The 18716-nt window shown below is 33.4% G+C and overlaps 1 protein-coding gene across 1 annotated transcript; it reads left to right on the plus strand.

The window, feature by feature from the left end:
* Positions 1-6247: 6247 nt before the first annotated feature.
* LOC126750544 (methyltransferase-like protein 25B) lies at positions 6248-14255 on the plus strand. Its single transcript, XM_050460186.1, has 2 exons — positions 6248-6367; positions 11723-14255. Exon 2 carries the CDS (start codon positions 11990-11992, stop codon positions 13325-13327), a length of 1338 nt encoding a protein of 445 aa, XP_050316143.1. The 5' UTR covers positions 6248-6367; positions 11723-11989; the 3' UTR covers positions 13328-14255.
* Positions 14256-18716: the final 4461 nt, after the last annotated feature.

The raw sequence follows: 18716 nt of genomic DNA on the forward strand, positions 1-18716 counted from the left end.
GATATTTGAAATCGAATATGTATGTCACAAAACCTGCATCCTTCAGAGATAGCCCGAGCTGAGTCTTACAATATATATCTTTTTTGTCGGGCGTTTCTGGGTTCAGTAGACTACATCGTTGATTCTGAGAAGCACGTGAAATGGACCTGCCCAATCCTTCAGAGTTTCGTCTGCTGTGAATTATATAACCAGACTGTTTCCAGGATTAAAACCGATAAAACTTGCCTACATGCCATAACGCTATTTTATTACTTTCTATTGACGTTTGACCCTCACCTGTTCATGGATCATTTGCAAACACACTTGTATCGAATAAAAGTCGACCATAGAGAAACTAAAATAAGACTCAATAAGACATCAACCTTAAATTCGATTTATTCGTCAAGGAGTTTAGTCTTGTCAGGTCTCGGTAATAATCCAAAGTTACAAACGAATACAACTTTTGCCAACCATTTTTACAAGTAACCGCTTTCATAGATAAAAGAACCATAGGCTATTATAAATAGTTCTATAAAGTTATCCTAATTAGTTTGATTAGAGTGTACTATAATATTGTGAGCATTTATTATTCTTAAATACATTTCAAAAATCCGACAGACAAATATTTCGACATTTACACAAATGATTGGCTTAATTAGCATAAATAGTTTAATTATACTGTATTGGCAAATTAATATTACAGATCGGAGATTAATGCATTAGAAAATTAAATACATAAGAGTGTATACCCAATTACTAAGGTAAACAACAACCAGATATTGTTCCGACTCTTCTACTTCCTCACAATTTTAGCGTGAAACATTTAATTGGTCGTGATTTTTGTGTATGCATGCACGGGAGTGTGGAAGACTTGTTTAAAGGTGGAAGTCGCGTCGCCGTATTGGTCACACCTGAGGCGCGATAGACTACGAGCCGTGCACTCTTCTGTGCGCTTTTTGATCTAGGTTACTTATTAGGTATGGGAGCCAAACAGCAAACCCAAAAATTTGTTGGGAGATGTAGTTTGTGCAATAATATAACGACCGATCATCACGAAAATAGGACACCATGCACTATTCAACAAGATGCAAGACTTTAGACTCTAAAAACGGACAAAATCACGGTCACACAGCCACACAAACCGTTTGTAATTAAGGAAGGGGTAATTAAATAGGTCGGAAGTTATCCAGCTTAGACAAGTATAGCCACTCAGTATGTTACTCTGCGGCCATATAATTGAACGTATCGTACTAGACTGACTGGATGGACAGACAACAGGGCAGACAACTCACTCTGAACCTGGGGCTGGAAGCAACAAACTTACAGTCTACTAAACATAATAGGTATCCTGTGTCCAACTTATGAGAGAAGGTGCGCTTTCTTTCGCGATCATCACAGGAAACCAGGCAGCAACAAACGCTTTAGGAGAGTTTGAAACAGGTTAAAGACTATACATATCTGCTGGGAGGGTCTCGCAGATATAGCTAAAGAGCAAAATAGGACAGAGATAATCTCAATAAGACTCAATATGGGCTACTATACTGCTGCAATAGAGTTAATTCAACATGCAATGAAGATGGTCAACAACAGACTCATAGGCCCGGAACCAACATGTTGTGTCAGCTTTAAAACCAGGATAAGGGATATTAGATAATAGTTGGAACTTTAGCATAAAAGCTACTGGGAACAACTGCCAAAGCTAGAACTCTTCAAACCACTTTTGAGCAATCCCCTTTCAGGAAGAGTGAGAACATACTATGCCATTTCAGGCATACTTCAAAAGGCAGCAAGGTTGCTCACAGATCATGCATCTTGTAAGAAACATTTACACAGACTCGGGAAATTAGACACACCACCGCCTTGTAGCGATGATGAGGAAAAATAAGAAATCACTCTTCACATTTTATGCTTTTGCGAAGCATTCAACCAGACCAGGGCGATAGTTCTGGGTGAAGTCAGACCCTTTCCAGAGAGTATAAGAACTACACCACTAAGCAAAATATTGAACTTTCTAGAAGCAACCGAACTGAACATGTATCCTAAGTCTAAAGGGGCCAATATCACTGAAACAAAGCAAATTGCAGTGCAGAGAACTAGCTGGTACCACCCAGCGGGGAAGTTTTAGTGGGTAACTGGCCACAGAATCTCACACTACCAAGAGTTCAAAAATTACCGATCTTCATGAAAAATTTCTTTACCGACAAAAAAAAAACAAAAATCTCAAATATTGCACGTCTATCTCTTGATGCATGGGTATTACCGCACTTAAAAAATAGTTTCCAAAGATGTATATTAAGTAAAACGAAACAAGCAATTTAACGAAATTTTCGGTAATTCTGCAGTTTAGCGGCTTTTGTCAAAACTAACGAAAAATGGTCGGGTTTTTTGCAAAGTGGGTATATTTCGATATATATTTTTCACTAAGAGTGGCGAAAAGGCAAATGTTATCACGAAGAGGGTGTTATCACGCACTAAATCACTCACTATAGGACGCAATTAATCATTAGAATAACCTTGTATACCATTAGTTTTGTCAACAAATAGGTGACAACTGAGTTGAGGTTAGGTGTGGTGTTGCCAGTTTTGTTGCGTTTTGTCACTCTGCACTGAAGCCTTGTCTCCAGTCTGGCTTTCTCTAAAGTGGAGAATTCACTCTGTATTTTTTTAGTCATTCATTATCATAACATATAAAAAATGATGAATGAAACTAGTGTATAATCATAACATTATACACTAGTTTCATTACATATCACTTAAAATGTCAATTACATGTAATAAACACAAATTTGTTTGAATTGAAAATTTATTTTTAGAAGTACATCATTTTTAAAATTTGTTTTTTTTTTAAGTTCTATCAAAATTCACATATTCGCGGCGAATTATATCGTATCATTCCGCCACTTTTAATTTTTTTTTGGGTAAAATTAGGCTATTTAAAAAAAATTGTAAAAATACGCAAAATTTGATGAGCGGTGCTTGAGCAATTTAAGAACCAACCCAACCCAACCCAACCCAACCCAACCCAACCCAACTCAACCCAACCAACCAACCATTTGCAAAAATTGCAAAATACACCTTCCGCCACTTTATTAATTTTTTCCAGATAAAATTAAGCTATTTAAAAAAGAAAACCGGTGAAAATACCCCAAATTTGACAAAAAGCCGCTAAACTGCGGAATTATATTTTTTTTGAATTCGGACCAAAATCTAAAAATTACCAAAATAATAATACATTATGGGTGTCTTCGGTATGTTTGTTGCACGAAAATAACAGATTTAGTTACAAGAAAAGGTAAAAACAGTTTTTGTGAATTTATTTTACGCATAATACCTAACATTTCACGTGACTAAAAAATATACGAGCCTTAACAACTATATATTGGGACAAACTAAAATACACATGTAATTTAATTTTTAATATACTTCTATTTTTTAAACTTTTTTTTTAATGTAATATTGTTTAAACAGCTAATTAATAACAAAATCGATTCATTAGAAACGCAAAAGCACAAAATATCTATTCTAACACACCAAATTATTTAAAAAATGCTAATATTGGGTGGCAACTAAATAATGAGACAGTAATAAGTCACGAGTTAAAAATGATACCAGATAAGACAAGTTGGCTGCAAAAACAATTAATAAACAATGTTGCCAGGGGCGACAGATACATTTGTTTATTTTGAAATTGCTTTGCTGTCAGTTTGAGTAACTCAAACACTTCTTTATTAATTAAAATGGTGCCTGATATCTCGACAAATTCAAAAATTCGCGAGTTGGTGGTTAAAAATTATTCCCGAAACAAATGAATACGTGAAGTGGCGGATGAACTAAATATTCCTAAAAATACTGTGTTTAATATAATAAAGTATTATGGGGAAACTGGAGAAATTTTACATAAGAAAAGGAATAGCCCAGGTCGCCCAAAATTAGTTTCTGATAAGGATAAAAGAATGCTTGTTAAATTATGCAAAAAAGGTCGAAGAAATACGGTACGGCAGGTAACGGCAGAATGCAATCATGAAACTGGGCATAATTTGTCGAGAGAATGTTGTCGCAAGTGGATTCATAAATGCTGATTGAAGTTTTACAAGGTTATTGCAGATCTTACATTAAACAACAAACTTTTTTAATACTTTTTTTCTTATAGGCAAAGGAAAAACCGCTTTTAACCGCAAAACAAAAGAAAGCCAGGCTGATATGGGCAGAATCTAAATAATTGTCCTGGTCAGTAGAAGATTGGTCCCGCGTAATTTTTAGCGATGAATCAAAATTCGACGTATGAGTTGGTGATTACCGAAAACGTGTGATTCGCACAAAAGATGAGGCTTTCCATAAGGACTGTTTAAAACGCACCGTAAAGTTTCCTAAAGGAATAATGATTTGGGGTTGCATGATACTTGGAGGATTAGGGTGTTTTGAGTTTATAGAGGGCACCGTAAATGCTGCAAAATATCAACAAATTCTACAAAATAGCCTACTTCCAAGTATCGCGAAATTAACAGTTAATGAAAATTACATATTTCAGCAGGATGGGGCTGCATGTCATACGGCCAAAACTACAAAAAAGTGGTTTGGGGACCACCACATAAACTGCCTTTCATGGCCTTCTAACAGTTCAGACCTTAATGTCATTGAAACAGTATGGCATAAAATGAAACAGACATTAAGGAACAACCCTCAAAGAACATTGCCAGAACTTAAGGCCAAAATAGAGCAGATTTGGAATGAATTTACCCCCGAACAGTGTAAGGCCTTAGTTCAATCAATGCCCAAAAGAATTCAAGCAGTTATACAATCTAAGGGCGACGTTACTCCATTTTAAAAATTGAAGTTCGCGTTTGTCCCATTATTTAGTTGCCACCCAATATTACAATTTTTTAAATAATGTGGTGTGTTAGAATAGATATTTTGTGTTTTTGCGTTCCTAATGAATCGATTTTGTTATTAATTAATTGTTTAAACAATATTACATTAAAAAAAGCAAGTTGAGAAAATAGAAGTATATTAAAAATTAAATTACATGTGTATTTTAGTTTGTCCCAATATATAGTTGTTAGGGCTCGTAGAGTGAATTCGCCACTTTGGAGAAGGCACTCATGAGTCAGCCACACTGGGGACAAGGCTGATGCTGCAGAGTGACAAAACGCAATAGACGACAGAACTGGCAACACCACACCTAACCTCACCTTAGTTGTAACCTATTTGTTGTCAAAACTAATCGAATACAGGGTTATTCTAATTAGTGTTGGGACAAACCTGCTATTTTCGTATAGCAATTACTTTTGCTAATGCGAATCAAAAATAGCAGTCGAAAATAGCTGCTATTTAAAAGCAGGTGCTATTTGAGTTTTATTCGATACGTACACGTCGTACATAGCTAGTCCTAGCTGTAAACAGTGTAAACTATCTAAACTTTTACCTGTTAAATTTTAAACTGTAAAATATTGTAAAAAGCCATGAGCGGCATGAGCGAATTTGCAAAAGGAACAATTATTATAAACTATAAACAGACCGAGTGGACAAAGAAACATCGCTAAAAGCTTTTATTTTTATTTCTTCATTTTTAAAATATTAAAAGCCGACTTCTTTCCGATAACGCTATCGCCGACGTCGCACCATAAGCTGTCGCTGTGTCGCTGCAACCAATGAGACACTAGACAATCATCTGCCGAGGTGCCTGCGTAAAAAAATTCAGTTGCTATTTTAATAGCAGCGATTCTTAAACTCATAGCAGATAGCAGTTGCTAATAAACCAAATAGCAGTGAAAAAGTAGCAGACTGCTAAATAGCAACCCAACACTAATTCTAATGACGTTATTCTATTCATGTCCCATAGTGAGTAATTTTGTGCGTGATAACACCCTCTTCGTGATAAAATTTGGCTTTCCGCCACTCTTAGTGAAAAATATATATCCAAATCCACCCATTTTGCAAAAAACCCGACCATTTTTCGTTAGTTTTATCAAAGGCCGCTAAACTGCAGAATTACCAAATTTTCCTTGTGAGTGACATAGGATTAATAATTAGTAAAGTGTGAATAATATGCTTCAGAAATCGCAACTATATCAGAAAAAAATTATGATATACCGCTCGTACTTAGTAGTTGTCCGATCCCGCTGATTGCGCGTGATGTGATAATCCCAATTATTCATGTAAAAGCACCTTTAAGCATTTGTATAGACTTTACACCATGACAAACAAAAGAAAAACGCTATTATGTTTTAGACGTAAGACGGCGCGGGATCTGTCATTCCGCATTTAGTTATTGTCTTGTATTATTTTCATTCGGGCTTCGTTCGCGTTAGAGGCTACATCGATTTTTGGAGGCAGTGTTTTTAACTCTTTCCCTCTAATCTCTTATTGTTTGTGTGTACGTTGTTTAACGGTAAGTTGAGCTTATTATACGTTGTATCGGCTTTTCATTGTTTTGGCTTACATCATCTGCTTTTTGGCTAGAATTTTTTCATTTTGTGCATGCTTGTCTTAAATTCTTGCTTTCAGTTAAAGTAATATGAGCGATACAGGGGGGGGGCGGCCCCCCCTGCCTAAGGTAAAAAGTTCAGAGGAATGTGTTGTAGATAATGCTGGTATTCTTCAAGATTCTACAAATACCAAACTTGAAAAAGAACCAATTCTTTATTCTCAAAGTGATAATGGTCCATTTTTAGTTTATCTGGAATCCACTGAAAAAGTGGGCTTCAGTATAGGCAAGTTTAACAACATAAAAATTGCTAGAGATATCTTTAACCTGAACCTTAATGATGTAAAAAAAATTAAAAACAAAGGCCTAAATAGAATTTCCGTCGAATTCATTAATTATCAAGCAGCAAATAACTTTGTAAAAAATAAAACTTTACTCAATAAAGGGTATAAAATTTTCATTCCGTTTAATTTTGTGACATGCAAAGGGTTAGTCAGGCAGATAGATTTAGAAATAGGGGAAGGAGAACTCTTAGAGTGCTGCAAAACAAATAGTGCAGTTGAAATTCTTGAAGTCAGGAGATTGAATCGTAGAATTGTTAAAGATAAAGAAACCGTATATGAACCTACTGGGTCAGTCCTCTTTACTTTTAAGGGTGTTTGTCTTCCTAAATCTATAAATTTATATAGGCTCGAAAGACCAGTATCCATATATATATCTCCAGTAACACAGTGTTTTAGATGTTTGCGCTACGGACATACTCGTACAAATTGCAAAGGCAAAGAGAGGTGTTTTACATGTGCAGAGGAAAAAAATAACAATGAAGAGGAGCACGCCTGTTGTGAAATTAAATGCTTCTATTGCAAAAACCCACACAAGTCAACAGACAAAAGCTGTCCAGAGTACACCAGACAGAAAAATATTAAGGAACTAATGGCTTTCGAAAATATTACCTTTTATGATGCTAGCGAAATCATTAAAAAAAACTACATCTCAAGAGATGAATTTGTATATCGTCCTACAGAATTCCCAAGCTTACAAAATATAACCAGACAAGACCCTTCAGAAAATACAATCCAACCATCACAGAGACGCACACAACATGCAAAAACAGCACCTATAAAAAGATCTTTTCAACAAGTTGTCACTGAAAACAATAGGAAGAAACGCATAATCCATAAGGGTTATGACAAAAAAGCACATAATGAACATTTAATGTTTCCCAATTCAAGACCTCAAAAAGAAACTAGAACACCCATTTTTCCACAAATTTCAGAAAATAATTTAAATACATCATTGCCTAGTACCAGTGCAGTTCATACTTATAATTTACAAGAACCTCCTTACCCTGATGATGTCAGGCATATTATTAATGCAATCTTAAACACCTCAGAACATAATAAAAGATTAATCCAAAGTATATTGTACAACCAAAACCTTGACATGGATATTGATCCCAGTTTTCAATCCGATTCAACCTAAAAGTCTACCTTGCTTCACACCCTTATGTTAAATAGAAATAAATTAAAAATTATCTGCTGGAATCTGAGAAGTTTAAATTCCAATAGGGACAATTTAAATAGCCTTGTGCATAAAGAAAGCCCCGATATTGTTTTAATAAATGAATCATGGCTAAAAACTAATGACACCTTCAATCTAAATACATATGTTACAATCAGGCAGGACAGACATGACGGTTATGGGGGAGTGGTCACCTGTATTAAAAAAAATCTTATTTTTAAGGAAATCGAAACTTTTTCATCAGACAACACACAATATATAATAGTAGAGATAGGTAATTTACAAGTGGTCAACTTCTATTGTAATTCACATAACAATATATCTATTGAAGTTTTAAGTAAATTGATTTCTTATAATGCTAAAAATATAATAATCATGGGGGATTTTAACTCCCATCATCCCTTATGGGATAAAGCCACACCTAATAAAGGTGGTAGAATTATCAGTGATTTTATTCAAGATAATGGACTTGTGATTTTGAATGATGGCTCACCAACTTTGTTCCAACTAGCCCTTGCAACACCAAGTGCAGTAGATTTAACTTTGGTAAGCGGAAAATTAGCTACACAAGCGACATGGAATGTTATTAAAGACTGTGGTAACAGTGATCATTTTCCCGTATGCGTTATTCTTAACGATAACGGTGATGTTAACTTACATAATAATATTGCTAGTCCTTATAATATCAGAAACTTCAAAAGGGCAAATTGGGAAGCCTATCATGATAAACTCTTAATACAGCTCTCAGATCTTAATTATAATCTGGATTATGACCAATTGATGTCTATAATTTTTGAGGTTTCTGAACAAGTAATTCCAATAAAATTGGTTGGAACACCTATGAAGAGGGGTAATCCATGGTGGGATGATGAATGTACATCTTGGGTTAGGGAAAGAAAAAATGCCATAACAAATTTTAATAATGCCCCATCTACAGAAAACTATATTATGGCTAAAAAGACAATTGCAATAACTAGGAAAAAACTAAAACATAAAAAAAAAGAAAAATTCAAACTTTTTTGTGGCACTTTAAATAGGAATTCGAGTATCACATATGTTTGGAACAAAATTAAAAAATTTAATAACAACTCTAAAATAAGTAGATTTAATCACGTAATTTCAGATAATTTTAAGCAATCCATTTTAGACAATATGTCAGTTATAAATATAGACCCCAGTTTCAATCTGGTTCCGGCCAATGGAGATGACAATTTCTCGCTTTTTTCCTTAAATGAGTTAAACCTGGCCTTAAATAAAAAGAAATCATCTGCACCAGGTATGGATGATGTATCCTATCAAATGTTTAAATTTCTGCCCTTTAAAGCTAAACAAATTCTCTTAAATATCTACAATAAAATCCTAATGGGAGGGGAAATACCGATATCCTGGAAAAAATTCAATGTTGTTAGTATTTTGAAACCAAATAAAAACCCAATGGACCCTGACAATTATAGACCAATTGTATTGTCATCATGTGGTGCTAAAGTTTTAGAAATTATGCTCAAAAATCGTCTGGATTGGCAACTGGAACATGATCTGAAATTTTCAAATAGACAGACAGGTTTCCGGAAGGGAAAGGGCATATATGACAATATTGCATTTATCACATCTTATATTAATGATGCATTTCTTTCCTCTGAATCAGTTATAGCAGTCTTTTTAGACATAAAAGCAGCATATGATAATGTAAACATCTATAAAATGTATAATACTCTACAAGACATGGAAGTGCCCAGTCATATGTGTAATGTAATCTACAAACTTTTTACACACCGTCTTCTGTATTGTAGGAGCAATAATGGGTCATTCTTGGGTCCAGTGCTGACAACTATGGGTCTTCCACAAGGCTCCCCTTTGAGTACCATCCTATTTAATATTTATATAAAAAACATTTTTGACTTAAACCTGGGGGATGCATTTGTAATAGGATATGCCGATGACTTGACAGTAATAATCAAGGGCAAAAACGTAGCTACAATGATTAATAAAATTAACATTGCCCTGGAACGCATAGATTTATATCTCCGGGAAAACAACCTATCCTTATCGATTAATAAGTGTGAAGCAATGTGGTTCACTAGAGGGAGAAAAAGTGTCACCCCACCTCCCATACAAATTAATAATTCAGTTATCCCCTTTAAACAAAACGTCAAATATTTGGGAATAGTATTGCAAGAGAATCTAAAGTGGCCACCTCACATCTTAAAAATTAAAAATAAAGCAAAAAAGTCACTGAACGTCCTAAGAGCATTGTGTAGAGTATGGTGGGGTGCAGACCCAAACACCCTCTTGACTGCCTTTTTTGCTTTGGTACAATCTCATCTAGATTTCGGTTCGATATTTTTTAAACCATGTGCAGGAACGGCTCTGAATGGATTGGACGTGGTGTTTTACGAGGGCTTACGCATATGTATGGGATGTATGCGCTCTACGCCCAGAGTGGCATTGTTAGCGGAAGCATCTATGATAGACCTAGAATACAGGAGAAAACTACTGGCTTTCAAACTAATTTCGAAATTTTTATTAATTACAAATCACCCTATTATTCAGATCATAAATAATATTAGATCTAAAATAATACATAGACCTGAGTTTTGGAATAACAATAAAACTCCATATCTAGTGACTGCATTTCAAAGCTACAGACCATACATAACCTTACTCTATAGAGGAGAAAAATTTCCATGTTACGAAATCCCCTTAAACATTCTAAGTGGGTCTCTAAAAATTATAAAATGTAACTTAAAAAAGGGAGATATCATGACAGGAAATAAATTTATAGACGAAACCAACAACTTAAAAATCCGCTATACATTTATTTATTCTGATGCTTCAAAAAAGGGCAACAGGGTGGGATTTGGCATATCTATCCCATCCTTGAACTATAGATTCTCGTCACGTTTGCCGGATAACCTTAATATTTATAAGGCCGAAATAATTGCTATTCATGATGCTGTAGAAACCGCTATCAAGCAACAAATCAAGAGAGCAATAATATTTTCAGACTCAAAAGGTGCAATTACAAAGCTCAGTGGCTCTTTTTTTACAGCAAATTCTGAATATTGGGTTCTTAAAACTAAAAGATTAATTGCCATGACTAACAACAATGGCTATGATATTAGACTGTCTTGGATCCCAGGTCATTCAGATATACCAGGCAATGATGAGGCAGATATTCTGGCCAAAGTGGGAACTGATTTAAACATCCCTAGAAGAATGCTCTATGATATTCAGGATATATTCAACATTTTAAAGCAGGAAATAATAAATACATTTAGGGACAAGTGGAAAATTTTAGTGTTAAACCATCATCGCAGATATGCTAGGGTACAACCGACATTTACCAACAAAAAATGGTTTGCTAACTTGAACTATAAAGACAGAAGACATATCACAACAATTATTAGAATGCGTACAGGACATTGCTTGACTAACTCCCACCTTTATCGAATTAACATAAAAGATAACCCTTTGTGTGATTGTGGTTTATGGGACGACTTGGACCATATTTTCTTTGAGTGCCCAATTAATCGCGTTATTAATTTTGACCTATATAAGATCTTTGTATTAAAGAAAGGAGTATCACCATTATCTATGACTGACATTTTATCTGCTCCGGACGATGAAACAATAGAGATAATCATGCGATTCATAAACATTAACCAGATTAAAATCTAAAGCTCAACTTTCCAATAACCTTGAATTGTCCTATAATCCTGCCTTGATTGCTTGTTTTAGTGTATTGGTGTGGTCATATATTCCCTCTGTTGTATCACTAATATTCCTCCTGTTTTACAGCCATAGATAGAAACAGAATACGCCTAGAGGCCCAATCATAAGTTGCATTTCCTTATCAAAGAGTTACAGTGCAGCAAAGTATCCTGAGACTCCTACATGGTCCAGAGCCAGATAAAGTAGGATCTCACACAAATCGGGCTGGCAATTGCCTTGCAGCAGAGCCATCAAGTCAACAAGACAAGACAAGACTGTATTATTTTTTTTATTTTTTTAAGTAGATCATAAAACATAAAACTTAAAAATACTACAATTTGAATAAGACTTGAAATGCAAAACTATCAAAACTTAGCATCAACTTGTTATAAAGTGGTAGAATTGTACCAAGAGGTCCTGACTTCCTATGTTTTGGACTTCTATGTAGAAGATCATTGGTATTCCAAGTTACCAAACAGCTGGAGGGAATTTCTGCAAAACATATCCATTCAGCAAATGGATGATCTGTTGAATTGTTATAATGCATGCAACTCCAGGACTCTTCCCCCTTTAAGTATTCTCTGTATTCAAGAAATTGTCAGAGGATTTTCTGTTAACAGAAAACAAATTGTGCCAAGGGAGAAATTGTTGAAAAATGAACAGAACTTTATGAAACATTTCCAGAAGAAAGTAAAACTGAAAAAGATTCATGAAATTGAAATTATGTCCAAAATTTGCAATGAAACTTCTTTACAAACAGGTTGCAGGAATGTTGTTGACATTGGCTCTGGTTTAGGTCATCTTAGTAGAATGTTATCATTTCGTTATGGCCTTAATGTGTGTACAATTGAGGCAAATCAAGATTTAGTTAGATTAGCCCCAAAGTATGATGAACAATTTGAGAAACTTCTTTCTGTAAAAAATATTTCACATGAATGCAAAATTACTCCAAGACACATTTGTAAAAGGATTGAGGATAATATTACTTGTCAAGATTTTGAAACTCTAGTGAAAAATACATTTAGCACAGTTGATGAAAATTTTGAATTTGGAATTGTTGGGTTACATCCTTGTGGAAATCTTGGCTCTACATTATTAAGACTGTTTAATGAGTCCAAATGCATTAAGTTTATTAATATTGCAAGCTGCTGTTACATGAAATTAACTCTTAACTCAAATGAGGCTGCTGGCTATCCTTTAAGTAATTATTTTGACTCCAAACAATACCATCTAGATTATCTTTGTTGTGAAACAGCATGCCATGCTATAGAGCAGTATATTTCTAAAATTAGATCAGATGAATATATGTCTTTAAAAATTCACTCATTTAGAGCTGCTTTGGAATGTTTAATTCATAAATATGACAGAACTTTGGCACACTGTGCAGTTGGAAATGTAAAACATAAAGAAGGGATGACATTTGAGGAATATTGCAGAAAAGCCACTGAAAGGTACAATTTTCAATTTTTGAGTGAAGATCTGAATCACTTTAGCTATTTGATAGAAAGAACATGGCAAAATGTTGTTAAGTTCTATTCATGTAGACTTCTGTTGGCTCCATTAGCAGAATCTGTAATTTTATATGATAGATTTCTCTATTTGAAAGAAGGAAATAATACTTGTGATCTTATTCCGGCTTTTGATTCTTCGATATCACCTAGATGTCATGTTATTAAAGCTATTAAAAGATGATATCTAGTATGCAGAGATAATATGGATAACAAGAGATTTAAACACTGGAACAATTTATTCACTCAAAAAAAAATGTGTTAATGCAAAACATTATATGAAGTATAAAAAAAAATGAAAATTAAATAGAGAAGCCAAGTAATAAAATGAATTACTTTGCCCATGTTTGGCAAATTTGGAATGACATTCAGATTTTTCAGTAAGCAAATGTTCTCTTATCTGCCAAATTGGCAGATATTGGTATGTATGGCTATATATTTCAAAACCTATGAATTGAGAAACTATTTTTTTTTTTGTTTTTTTTTTAATAGTGCAAATAAATTTTTGTTTTCATAGTTTATCAAATTCCCTTTGTGGAGCAAATATGCAAAAATCAATAAATCCATAGAATCTTATCTTGAAATAGCAGCCATTTAAATCAATTTTTTAGCCTTACATCTTTGTATGAAAATAGAAATGTATTGACTTAAACTGCTGGTTCAGTAATTGTTAAAGATAGTCATATCTTGGTGTCTTTTCCTCAGCCAATATTGAAACTTAACTCTTGAAATGTCTCTGTGTTCTTACTTGTCAATTAAAAGTTATGAAAAAAGTTAAGTACAATCTCAGTATATGTATATTTGTATAATAATAGGCTACCAGACAAATCAACACTTGGCTGCCAAAATGTGATTTATTGACAGCATGCTTGCTCTACATTTGTTATTAGGAATTCTGCTCTCATGATATGATTTTTGATGTCTTTGACATTTGTTAGTCTAGTCTGGGTTAAGTTTGAAGTTAGATCATCATTGAAATAATTTAATTTTCTGTGATTAAACAGTTGACATTTCTGTTTGTGAAAGTATACACTCTTGCGAGTAGATTTCTACATTACTTTAGCATTCAGTCTCTTCTGTTTAAGATAAAATAACAATTAGTGTGAGGATTCTGTTAATAAAAAATCTTTAATCTCTTTAACTAAAAATTTAACATTGTATATGCAATATATTAATTATTATATTTAAAGTATATATATATTTTTTTAATAGAACATTGTTGGAAAATCTGGTAGTAGTTTTATTATTACTTAAAAACTCCAACAGCTCCTTAAATTACTCCAATTAAGTTCGTTAAGGCCTAAATTAAAATCTTATAACGAATGGTAACAATGCTAAATCTGCACAAAAATAGCTAACTAGCTTATTTATACTATTAAACCCGATCACTTAAAATTACTAGACATATTTGTTTACTTTTCAGTTTCCTGTTTGTGACCCAATATCTTCAATATTGCGGAGGGTTGTTGGGTGGGGTCAGAAATAAAACAGAAACTTGTTTACCTAAATGTCAGAAAGACATTCATTCAGAATGTCTTGTCAGAAAGACAGATTTTCATGTCAGAAAGACATTTAGGTAAACAGGTTTCTGTTTTATTTCTGACCCCACCCAACAACCCTCCGCAATATATTTGTTTACACTGTATTTATGATCTAAATGTCGCGCCAATATTTTGACTTGAATTGAATGGACACTAGCTTTCATTGGCTGTTTGATTACACACTACGCCAAAGTTCTTCAGTGTTGCCCTTGTTATCTTTTTTATAAAAGTGATGAAATACATAAGTATATAGGTAAAACACATGAACATTTAAAATTCACGTGAAATTCATGCCGCAAGAGAGGGAGACAAAGGCAAAAGATATATGCAATAGAAAGATAGCGACAAAAGGTCACGTCACGCGAGAGAGAGACAACCTTGCATGAGAGAGAGAAAGAGAGGGAGCGCGAAGAGTCAATGTGACGTCACACCAGAAAGGGAGAGATAGAGAGAGAATCAGGAGTCAAGGTAATACCGCACGAAAGAGAGACAGACGGAAAGAAATGCAATAGAGAGTGTCAAGGTCACGTCGCATTAAAGAGAGTCTATGTCTCATCGTACGAGAGAGAGAGAGAGAGAAAGACAGACTCTGTTAATTAGAAGGAAGTATTATTGTAGGATCTAATATCAAGATACCAACAGCTTGTAACTGCGTTGGAAAGTCACCTGGAGACAAACTTCCCAAATTATTGGGGTTTGGAGTTATTTCAGAAAGTGGTCTGGAATTCAAAACTACTTTACATTGTGCCAAAATAAAGTAAAGGGTAAGGATAAAATTTTCGGCTCATCAGTAAGATGCACTTTGACAGATTTAACACTAGGTTCCCATAGGCCGCTGAAGTGAGGTGCCGAAGGCGGAATAAAATCTCAGCGAATCTATAAAGTTTTTGTAGAGGACTGAACATAGGACAAAAGCATTTGATAGACACCCACAAAAATTGGTACCTTGGTCACTACCTATGTCGAACATTTGCCATGATGTGAAGCAAAACTTCGAAATGCCGTTAAAAATTATTAAGAGAACAAATCGTACTTGATGGTGGCCATGCACACAAACCATACCCTTTTGGCTCTTTGAACACCTCTACGCCTAGATATGGTAAGAAATATAAGGCCCATATCATCCACTCCACAATGTGAAAATGGTTTAACTTGGGAGACACGAATCTTACGTAAATCACTAATGAAGGGAGAGAACGAATCTTAGGTAAGATGATCATACTTTATTGAACATCTTAATAATTAGGTACCGAGGTACATCTTTGATAGGGTGTTTCGCATAGAACGGTAAACGCACGTACATAAAAGCATATATTATTTACTTATATAAGTATTTCTATATTAATATGTAATTACATCGATATAAACACCTAAAGAAAATATATTTTACTTTCATACTAAAGTATCATAATACATTTTAAACAATACATTTAAAGAAATTAAAAAAAAGTAATTAGAACCCTGGTTTAAATGCTAACATTTACTTTTCTTGCCTTTTTATATGCAAATTCCCTAATTAGGTCGGTAACATCTATTGGTATATGGTAATGTCTTCCTCAATACTTATTATTGATAAATTTGATAGCCTTGATTGGCTCATTGTGGATCTTAAGTAGTTTTTTATTAATTTTAGTTTGAAAAATGAGCGTTCCCCATGAGCTACAGTGACTGGCATTCTTAAAAATATTCTTAAAGCTACGAATAAATTTGGAAATATGCCTTTCAAATCGTTAGCAACCAGATATATTATTATTTCTTTGGCCGAGAAAATATTTCTATCATTAATGTAAATTGATAATATGTCGATTTCAATATAGAGGTCCAATCCATTTATGTCCATATTTTTTGTTTCAGCGTCAGTTAATTTAGCTTCTAAATTCTTACAATAGATCATTATTTCGGGTTTGGAAAATGCTTTCAAATTGTTTAAAAAACCAAATTCAATATGTTTTTGTAAATCGTGAAATCTCTCATCAAATTTTGAGGTTGAAATATCGAGAATATAAAAAAAAAATTTACTTTAAAATTTATTTCTGGAGATTGGATTGGCTCATCCTTGTGTTCATAATCAAAAAACGTTCTTTTTTTCCTTGGTCTTATTGAGTGAATGGCTGGAAAGGAAATTTCGGCGTCTACTTCTTCCGCAATTTTCTTAGATTCATTTATCATGTCTAAAAACCCGTTTTCCGATCTCATTTGTGTCAAAAATAATTTGATTTCTTTTAGCATCTGTACAGCTTCTGGTAAAATAACATTAGACTTTTGCAGTGTTTTGCTTACTATATTAACTTTTGCCAAAATGTTGTACCAAATAACTAACGAACAAATAAATTTAAATGATTTTATTTTATTTATTAGGGACATTGCAATATTCTTAAAACAAAGAATAGAAATTATCTCTGCTTTCATCATTAAAAAGCGTAAACAGAGCATCATACACTTTTTCTAACTTAAATCTAAGAGTTTTTATTGCCTCAATACGGCTTTCCCAGCGGGTATCCGATAAGGGCTTTAGTGTTAGCCTGGGCAGCTCTTTTAAGAGAGCATTCCATCTGTAAGTTGAGGCCGAAAAAAAGACATATATTTCCTGAATAATGCTAAAAAAATTAGTTACTTACTAGAGAGCTTTTTGCTGCATCATTAACTACTAAATTTAAACTATGGGCGGCACAGGGTACAAAAAAGGCTCTAGGATTAATATTAAAAATTTTTTTTGTTATCCATTGTGCTTGCCTTTCATGTTTGCTCCGTTGTCATAGCCCTGACCTCTCATATCGGCAATATCAATATCCAGTTCTTTTAAATAATTTAATAAAAAATCTGTTAACCCCTGACCAGTAGTGTTTGTAACTTTACAAAATCCTAAAAAATGTTCTCGAATTTCTATACTTTTAGAACAATCATCAATAAAAACGAATCTAACAATAATGGTAATTTGTTCTTGGTGACCAACGTCAGGTGTACAGTCAAGAATGATTGAGAAATATTTGCATAATTTTAAACATTCAACAATACACTTTTTTACTTTTTCACCTATTAAAATTACCCTTATCATTATCCAACTATCATTGAAATAGGAGATCAGAACAATTTATGTAGAAATTGTCCAAATAAAATCATTAAAGAATACATTAATTATGGAAAATTGATACAAGACTCCTTTTTAATAGACTGGAATTATTTTTACTCTTGTAAGGACTTAGATGAAATGACGAACATTTTTATAAATAACATAACAAAAATCATGCAAAAAAATACAAAAAACATTAAAATAAACAAAAAAAAAATTCGAAGGAAGGGTTGGATTAGTCCAAGCCTACTAAATGCTATTAATAGTAAAAATGTACTACATCAAGAATTAAAAAAATCTCCTAATAATTTAACTCTAAAACAAAATTACATGTGTAAAAGAAGTCTTGCAAAATCCATCGCCGCCTCAAAAAAACAATATTTTGAAAAATTACTAAGTAACCAACAAAACACCAAATGCCTATGGGATTCAGTCAATAAAATTTGTAACAAAAACCAAAAAAATCAGGAAATTGAAAAAATAAGTTCAAAAAATAAAATTATATCTGATAAAAAAAAAATAGCCGACGTATTTAATAAACACTATTGCTCAGTAGGGGAAAACTATGACAAAAAAATTAAAAAACCAAAAAATTTTATTGACAACGAACCTGAAATAGCAAACAATATCTTTCTTAATTTTGTTACTGAACAAGAAATATTAAAGATTATAAAAAAATTAAAGACAAAAAAATCCCCCGGTTTTGATGGTATACGTACTGAAATCTTAAAATTAATAGACAGTCAAATCTCATACCCATTAGCATTTTTAATAAATAAATGTATAAAAAAGGGATATTTTCCAAAACCATTAAAAATAGGTATTATTTCTCCTTTGCTAAAATCTGGAAGTAGACTGGATATTATAAACTACAGACCAATTTCGCTGTTAACAAACATAGCAAAAATTTTTGAAAAAGTGCTAAAAAGTAGAATCATGAAATTCTTAAAAAAATACAAATT

This window comes from Anthonomus grandis, chromosome 2 (assembly GCF_022605725.1).
Source record: "Anthonomus grandis grandis chromosome 2, icAntGran1.3, whole genome shotgun sequence".
NCBI lineage: Eukaryota > Metazoa > Arthropoda > Insecta > Coleoptera > Curculionidae > Anthonomus > Anthonomus grandis.

Bases quoted from the DNA above. Each gene is read 5' to 3' on its own strand.
- LOC126750544 (XM_050460186.1), top strand. From the start codon at position 11,990: ATGCAAAACTATCAAAACTTAGCATCAACTTGTTATAAAGTGGTAGAA.